At 44.6% G+C, this 9,290-nt stretch overlaps 1 protein-coding gene across 1 annotated transcript; it reads left to right on the top strand.

Moving 5' to 3' along the window:
- The first annotated feature begins 935 nt into the window (after window positions 1–935).
- LOC121784010 (cytochrome P450 71A6-like) lies at window positions 936–3,190 on the top strand. The gene is made up of 2 exons (XM_042182190.1): window positions 936–1,943; window positions 2,051–3,190. Exons 1-2 carry the CDS (start codon window positions 1,050–1,052, stop codon window positions 2,660–2,662), a joined length of 1,506 nt encoding a protein of 501 aa, XP_042038124.1. The 5' UTR covers window positions 936–1,049; the 3' UTR covers window positions 2,663–3,190.
- The last annotated feature ends 6,100 nt before the right edge of the window (window positions 3,191–9,290 follow it).

Raw genomic sequence — 9,290 nt, 5'->3', positions numbered from 1 at the left:
ATGATTTCTATAAAATAATTTTCATCGCTGCTTTGCTTTTGCGAATTACTCCCTCCATCCCTAAAAGTTTATCCCATTTTTCCATTTTCGTTATTCCCGCAAAATTTGTCTCATTTCACTTTTTACCATTTTTGGAAGTGGACCACATATTCCACTAACTCATTTCTACGCACATTTTAATATAAAATTAATATATAAAAGTAGTACCCACAATTTTACTAATTTTTTCAACTCACTTTTCATTATATTTCTTAAAACCCGTGTCGGATCAAAGTGAGACAATATTTGGGGGAGCGGCGGGGTTACACTAATAAATAGAGAGCGACAATTCTTTTTTAATAATTAGGCTAAAATAAACTTGTGGTAATTTTTTTTGGACGGATAGGCATTAGTTCTTATAGGCTTATAGCCTAGGGTTCCGAACCAAGGTAAAGTGACCCAGTTAATTTTGGTGGCCAAATTTATTAATTTTGGACATGTTTTTATGACTTTTTTTCTGTTAATTTAAATTTTGTATACTTACATTAGTTGAATTTTGTACCGTATTATGATATATAATTATTTTTCACATTTTGTTATAACTTTTATTTGATAAAATTGATATGTTTAGACTTAGTGACTCAGTGCAATCTCTAGCATATTAAATTCTTATTCTATGTTACTTACTCTATGATCGGATGAATTCTGAGAATACTAGAGGAGACAGTTTTATACTAGTAAAAAATGAATTTACGGATAACTCGAAGGTCTCATCAAAGAAATTGTCTAATTTTATTATTTAATATTTTTTATTTGAGTTATTTAATGTATTAATTTGCAATTATTAATTTCATAGCGTGGAGAATGAAACATCAATTATGGAACACTGAATCTCAACCATAATCTCAACAACGTATTACAAGGCTAATCCGATTTCGAAAAATATCAAAATATTTTCAGTAGACTTTCTAATCAAATTATTAATTTCAGTTGACTTTCTAATCGAATGCATCTACAAAACACCCTTTGCCATTTGCTTCTCCTCACATATTAGTCTCTCCAAACCAAAAATGCTTTTCTTCTCACATTTCTTGGTTGTGCTACTCTCCACATCTCTCTTCCTCTTCTTCCTCCACAAATGGCGCCGAAGTCATTCTCCAGAGCCCCGGAAACGCCTGCCTCCGTCTCCACGAAAGCTCCCGTTAATCGGAAACCTCCACCAGCTGGGCTCAGTCCCCCACAGATCCCTCCAGTCACTCTCCCGCCGCCACGGCCCCCTCATGCTTCTCCACTTCGGCAAAGTCCCCGTTCTTATCGCCTCCTCGGCTGAGGCTGTGCGTGAGATCTTGAAAAACCAGGACCTGATCTTCTCAAGCAGGCCCCAACTCAGCATCGCAAGCCGGCTGTTCTACAACAACCGGGATGTGATATTCGCACCGTACGGAGAACTATGGCGGCAGAACCGCAGCATATGCGTGCTTCATCTGCTGAGCAGCAAAAGTGTTCAATCTTATCGCGGCGTGAGGGAGGAAGAGACTTCTCTCATGGTCGACAGGATTAGAAGGTTGGGTGCTTCTTCAAAGCCCGTGAACTTGAGCGATGTCATTCAGTCGTTGACAATCGACGTGATCTGTAGGGTGGCGCTGGGGAAGAAGTATAGTTTGGAAAGTGATTTCAAGGGGATTTTTGGTGAGTTTGGGGAGCTGGTGGGGATTTTACCTTTGTGGGAGTACATTCCTTGCCTGAGATGGATGAGAAGGTTTGATGGTTTGGATAAGAGAGTAGAGAGAGCTGCTGAGAAGATGGATAGGTTTTTGGAGGTTGTGATTCAAGAACATAGAGTAAGGGAGAGGAAAGAGGGAGATGGTGGTGTGCTGGATTTTGTGGACATATTGCTTGATTTTCAGAGAGAGAATGCAAGTCTCACTCCTATTGAAGATGATACTATCAAAGCTATCGTTTTGGTATGAATACTTTTACAATATGCATGTTTTTGTATTAATTCCTATAGAAATGTTTTGGTATGTTCATATTATGGCTGCCCCTGTTTGGGTGAATATTTTTATTGCAGGATATGTTTGGTGCTGGAAATGATACTACATATATAGCTCTTGAATGGGCGATGACGGAGCTCATAAGAAATCCAGAAACAATGAAAACTTTACAAACTGAAGTGAGAGAAGTAGCTGGAAATAAGGATGAAATTGATGAGCAAGACTTGGAGAAAATGCCTTATCTGACAGCAGTGATAAAGGAGAGTCTAAGGTTGCATTCGCCGATCCCATTGTTGATCCGTCGTGAATTAACTCAAGACACAATAGTATTGGGCTATGACGTTGCATCTGGTACGCGTGTGATGATTAATGTTGGGGCGATTTTAAAGGACCCATCACTGTGGGAAAATCCTGAGGAATTTCGTCCGGAGAGATTCCTTGAGACGAGCAGAGACTTTAGAGGTCAGCATTTTGAGTTTATTCCGTTTGGGGCAGGCAGGAGGGGTTGCCCGGGTATTACATTCGCGGTGGCGGTGGATGAGCTTGCCTTAGCCAAGTTGGTACACAAGTTCGATTTTAGATTGCCTAATGGACCGAAAATGAAGGAGTTAGATGTGAGTGAATCTAGTGGAATCACAACCCAGAAAAAGTGTCCTTTGCTTGTTGTAGCTACTCCACGTGATTGTTAGGTCTTTCCATTTTAATTTGACTATGAACTATTATGTATATATATAAGATTATATCGTACCAGTGTTTAAAAAATAAGACTGGATTTTGACTGCGAATCAACACGTTGTCGGATCCAATTAGAACATAAATCTGTTACGGAACGCCCATCAGCAAGGTTAAGGGAGATGGAACAGCAGCAGGAGGAAGAGATTGACTTTGATAGACGGGAGCAAGGAGAGCAGCAACAAGCAGGATCAGCACGGAGGGAGCGATCGGCACGGCGGCAAGCGAAACGGCCCGATCGCTATGCTGATTATGTCTCGCATTAGGCGCAAGGATTTTATTTCTTTTTGAGTCTAGTAATTAACATTTATATTTAAAACTAGTATTTTTATTTTAATTATTCGTTGAGCGGATGTTAAGTTCCTTTCCGGGTTTTCTTCGTTGATTCTTTCCCGGATCGTAGGTCGAATCAACCCTAGGGTCCCTAGATATAAATACGAGTGTATTTTATTTCCCTTCTCAAGAAATAAAATATTTTCACGTAACTTTTCTTTTCTTGTGCAAAACGCAACAAACCCTAGTTGCGACGCCGGAGTTATCGACGGGCAACCGCTCCCGCGACGTTCCACGCGAATACTAAATGTTGAGGAACTCCTTCCTTAACAAAATCCGTCTAATAATTGAGCCATCAGTAAGATTAATGCATTCATGTATACAGTTTTGTATTAATATGTTGTTTGTGCTCAATATTACTGTAATTTTGTGTAAAACATTTGCAATTGTAAATATATTAATACGATTTTATATGGGTCATCATATTCACTATATGTTCATATACCCAAAAATTTGGGGCCAACCAAACATATGGGTCAGCATATTCACACAAGATAATGACATCTAAGATGAGTAATTATAACGGCACAAAATAATGTCATTGTAGAAGAGTGACGCGCGCGGGCTACAGACATGCTTATGAACCACCTAGCTAACTGTAGAGCGATCCTAATTGCATGGACAGATCTAGCATGTATGGGCCATTCAATATCCTCACATATAAAGTCCATAGCCTTTGTCCTAGCGGCAAGGAGCTTAGATATTATTATATGAGGTGCCGAGTTCGAACTTATTTGTAATTTCCTCTATTCGGCGTAAACGCCCAAGATCAACACCACACCAAGATCCAGCCACCACGTTTCAACGGCACATAGGTGAATAACTGGATTCGAGGGATTCAGTTTATTTTGACCATGTTGGTACTCCGGAGGCGCAACACCTGCATTATGTCATTATGCTCTTTAACCCAGATGTCGCCGACTGGATTTGGAATTATCGTTCGAGCCATGAGCACGTGACCTGGTTTGAGTTCTTGGACTACGTGAGAAGGCGCTTTGATCCTGACTGCTACGTCAGTCACATCGGTCTCCTTAAGAAGCTGCAACAGACAGGTACGGTCGCTGACTATTAGTTAGCTTTTGAGAAATTGCAGAATAAGACTGTGGGGGTACCTGTCCATATTTTACTTGATTTGTATGTTGCCGGTCTGAAGCAACCAATAAAGGATGAGGTCCTCTTGCACCGACCCCGACTCTGGCAGGGGCTTTTGTTGTGGCTATGCAGATCGCAGCCTGTTGCCCAGATTTGTCAACACCACTGCCTAGCTTTCCGCGTCGCCAATGGAAGCCACGTGACAATAGGCAGCAGTCTGTCCCGACACCACAGGCCCCCACGAGCCAGGCATCGCCGACTTTGGGCAGCAAGCATGTTCATCTCTCGGGACGACCTGGAGAGACGTCTAAAACGCCCATCATCCGTCTGTCCACAGCGGAAAAGTCTGAGCGCTGCCGGCAAGTTCTGTTATTATTGCCCCGAAAAATGGGCGCCTGGCCATGTCTGCACACACCGCTTCCTGGCTTATATGGGTGTCAAGGATGACGAGGACGATTCATTGGAGCAGTTAGAAACCGAATTGCAGGAGGAGTTAATTACCACTAATCTATCTCATTTACATGCCTTTGAGGGGACACGACGATCGTAATCACTTACTTTGGCTGGGACGATTGAGTCTACACCAGTCTCAGTGCTTGTAGACACAGGGAGCTCTCACGACTTCTTGCATCCCCGGATTGGAGATACACTCCACCTTCCATTGACCGAGATTAAACCATTCCGGGTGTATGTGGGAACGGGGAATCATTATTATGCTCCCACATGAGCAAGAACACCCAATTGGTCTTGCAGGGTACCCTCTTTTCAATTGATCTGCATATTTTACCGGTCCATGGGCCGGACGTTATCTTGGGCATGGAGTAGCTAGAATCTTTGGGCCGGGTGATGACTGATTATACTGAGAGGTCCATGGAGTTCACCCGCTGCAATGATTTGATTGTTCTCACGGGCGTATCCCAGTCACAGAAGCAGCTCTCGCTTAATTCCCTGGCTTCGCTGATGTCCTACGCAACATTATTTGAGCTTTATGAGTTGGTGCAGGTAGCTCCGCCGCCGGACCAGAGCCAGACCGATACTGGGGTAGATTTTCGGCTGAATTTACCGTCGGCAGTTGCGGCGGTCCTCAAGGCCCATGCGGGGGTGTTTCAGTTGGCCGTCAGCCTACCTCCGGCCCGACAGTTCAATTACCATATCCACCTCCTACCAAATTTCAAACCGGTGCATATTCATCCTTACAGGTATCCTTATTTCTAGAAGAATGAAATTGAGAGACAAGTCAAGGAAATGTTGGATCAAGGAGTAATCCAGCGCAGTCACAGTCCATTCTCCTCCCCAGTACTCTTGGTTCGCAAGAAAAATGGGACGTTCCGTTTCTGCATTGATTACAGAGCGTTGAACATAGCCATGGTCCCAGATCACTTCCCTATACCAACCGCAGATGAATTATTTGACGAGCTAGGGGTTGCCCGTTTTTTCACCAAACTCGATCTCCGTTCGGGATATCACCAGATCAGGATGCATGAAACAGATACATATAAGATGGCATTCCGCACTCATGATGGGCATTTCGAGTTCCTGGTAATGCCGTTTGGCCTGACCAAAGCACCTTCTACATTTTAACCGACCATGAACTGTATCTTCCAACCTCTATTGCGGAAGTTCGTTATCATCTTCTTTGATGATATTCTTGTCTACAGCCTGACTTTGGAGTCGCATAGTGTTCACCTTGATCAAGTTCTCGTGATTCTGGAGAAGCACCAATTCTTCCGTAAAATCTCCAAGTGCTCGTTTGGTAGTACGGCGGTGGATTATTTGGGACATTTGGTCATGGAAGGCCAGCTGAAGGCGGACCCATCAAAAATTGACGCTATGGTTGCCTTGCCTATTCCTACTACCGTAAAGCAGCTCCGCGGATTTTTGGGGTTGACAGGCTACTACCGCCGTTTTATTGCTTATTATGCGGTCATTGCTGCTCCTCTTACAGACTTGCTTAAAAAGGATTCTTTCTCCTGGACGGAGACATCAACCGCTAGTTTTGAGGCACTGAAACGGACTATGACAGCTGCACCCGTCCTTCCCCTCCCGAATTTCTCTCGAACTTTCTATTTGGAAACTGACGCATCAGATATCGGCATTGGGGAAATACTTATGCATGAGGGCCATCCCTTGGCGTTCTTTAGTAAGAAACTTGGGCCGCGACGGAGAAGCGCCTCTACCTATCACAAGGAATTATATGCTATCGTGGAGGCGGTACAGAAATGGCGACAGTAATTATTAGGGCGTGAATTTGTTATTCGCAGCGATCAGAAAAGCTTGCGAGAACTTCTCCAGCAGGTAATTCAAACCCCTAAGCAACATCTCTACGTCAGGAAGCTGATGGGATACAAGTTCACTATCGAGTATAAGGAAGGGGCTGCAAATCGTGTGGCGGACGCCTTATCCAGGCGCGACGAAGAGGTGACCTCAGATGCGGCGCTATTGGTCGCCATGGCTCACCCAATACCCGGCATCATCAATTTGATAAAGGAGGAAACTGCGGCCTCTCCGGAATTGTGCGTGCTGCGAGATCAGATTGAGGCCGGGAAGGCTGACCCTAAATTTTCAGTTTGCGATGGCCTGATTTATGTGGGGCGTCGCATATATGTGAGTAAAGATTCTCCTTTACGCGAGGCGTTGTTATATGAGCGTCATAGCACCCCACAGGTGGGCCACCCGGGATTTGACAAAAACTTGCGTCGCATTGTTGCCCATTTCTCTTGGCCGGGTATGCGTCGAGATGTGAAGAGTTTTGTGGCGTCTTGTGTCGAATGACAGACGACTAAGTACTCCACGCAAAAGCCTGCTGGGTTATTACAGCCGCTACCTATTCGTACGCAGGTATGGGAGGATCGTGGGATTGCCGTTATCGAAAGGTTATACAACTATAATGGTGGTTGTGGATCGTCTATCAAAGTATATCCATGTTGCTCCGTTACCAACCTATTTTGATGCCTTGAGGGTTGCACGGCTATTCATTGAAACTGTCGTAAAGCATCATGGTTTCCCGAAGACATTGGTGTCGGATCATGACCCGATTTTTCTTAGTGATGTGTGGAATCATAAGCTGACTCTTAGTGGCACCAAGTTGCTACACTCCACGGCTTATCACTCTTAGTCCGAAGGGAAAATGGAGGTGCAAAGTAGAGGTTTGGAACAATATCTGCGTGCGTTCACGGCAGACCGCCCCACTAAGTGGGCAAACATTCTTCCTTGGGCCGAATTAGCCCTCAACTGTTTTTACCACAAAGGCCTCGGCACGTCGCCTTTCCAAGATCTTTATGGTCGCGAGCCTCTACCCCTGGTTGCAGCTCAGCCTTCGGCAGGCACAGTTCGGGAGGATCCTGCAGTGGCTGTTCTCATTGAGCAGCGGGGAGCTTTACTGGTGGAATTACATAAAAATTTGGAGCGAGCACAGCAGAAAATGAGGGACACTGCAAATAGGCATCGTCGTGACCTCCAATTTGAGGTAGGCGATAAGTTGCTAATCAAATTGCAGCAGTATAGGCAACATTATGTGGCAAAGCCATTGTCGGCAAAGCTGGCTCGGAGATTTTATGGACCGTTCCTGATTACGGTGAGAATCGGCCCCGTCGCATACCACCTCCAATTGCCGCAAGGCCCGCGAATTCATGATGTGTTCCATGTTAGTCTTCTCCAGCCTTTCGTTGAGGGCGCAGCGCAGGGTGCAGTGGCGGAATTACCGAACGAGTTTATTGGTGGAAGATCAGTGGTGTTTCCTCGCAAGATACTAGATCGTAGGATGGCCCTGATGGATGGGATTCCGGTGGAACAGGAATTGGTCAAGTGGTCAGATGATGGAGTGTCGAGTTCTTCTTGGGAGCCAATGGCAACGGTCGCACAACGTGTTCCCTATTTCCTCGAGGACAAGGAGCATTCTATAGGGGGGGGGTTGATACAAGTACTCTGTTACGAACGCATCGGACTCCCGAGCCGTGGAGAGGGAGCCGATTGAAGACACAGCTGCGCCGTCCCCGACGCAGACTACTTCTTCTTCAGAAAGGGAGGAAGAACCGCATCCCATTGAGGAGCAAGGGAAACAAGCAGGAGAAGCTACTAAGGAAGACATGATCAGGAAGTTGAGGCCGAGAAAGGAGATCAAGCAGCCGGAGCGCTACCACGACTTCGTCTCCATGTAGCGGACCAGGCTGCTCGACGGAATGACAAAGAGAGAATGGCATCACGTGTTTTTATTTTATTTTGCTTTGAATATTTTATTTTAAGTTATTTCTTTTATTGTTTTCTTATTTCCTTATTTTGGCTAATTATTGGGTCGAACGTTTTATAAGCTCCGTCGAGTTTTCTTTGTTGGTTCTTTCCCGACGTATAGGAGTAGGTCGAACCAACCCTAGGGTTTAGAATATTATAAATATGGCTCTTCATTATTTTGCATGAGGATCGAATGAAGAATTTATTTGCCCACATTACTTGTGCAATACTATAAAAGAAACATTAACCACTGCCGACGGAGGGTCCTCTCGCCAGTCTCAAGTTCAGCCGCCGACCCCAACGTTCGGGGCGCCGGAAATTGGTGTGTTGCGTTCGTAGTCAGCAGAGGTTCTTCGTTAAGAGAGTGACGCTCTTAACATACTCAACCACAGGTGACCGTCGATTTCCCGGAGGAACCAGAGGTAGCTGAAGAAGTGCAGAGTGAGAAGGCATCGACGGCGAGCGATGAGGAGGCTGAGATCGAAGTTGAAGAGACGGGGCCTGTCCTTCCAAAAAGGCAGTCAAGGAAACCAGCATATTTCCAAGATTATGTTTCTCGTTACGTAGTTAGTATTTGAGATAGTTTTTATTATATTTTTTTTGGTGAACCTTTTTATTTTTAAACAATTGGGTCGAGCAATTTATAAGCTCCGTTTCGGATTTTCTTGTTGATTCTTTCCCGAAATGATCGAGTCGAACCAAACCTAGGGTCCATAGACATATAAATAGGGACTTTGTAAATTGAATTATTCATTCAATAAATCATAATTACCCTAATTTCCTCGTATCTTTATTTTTATCGCAAGTTTCCTTATCTTTCACGCAGAAACCCTTGTGGACAGCGGCTGCTCGACGGAGAAAACCTCCGCGAACGAACCTCCCCCTTTGGTGATTCGCGCTGCCTGTCCTTAATACGATTCCTCATCGTATTAG

The sequence above is a fragment of the Salvia splendens genome, chromosome 21 (genome assembly GCF_004379255.2).
Source record: "Salvia splendens isolate huo1 chromosome 21, SspV2, whole genome shotgun sequence".
In the NCBI taxonomy this organism is placed as follows: domain Eukaryota; kingdom Viridiplantae; phylum Streptophyta; class Magnoliopsida; order Lamiales; family Lamiaceae; genus Salvia; species Salvia splendens.
Note: the sequence above shows the minus strand (reverse complement) of the source record. Positions and strands in the feature narration are given on the sequence as shown.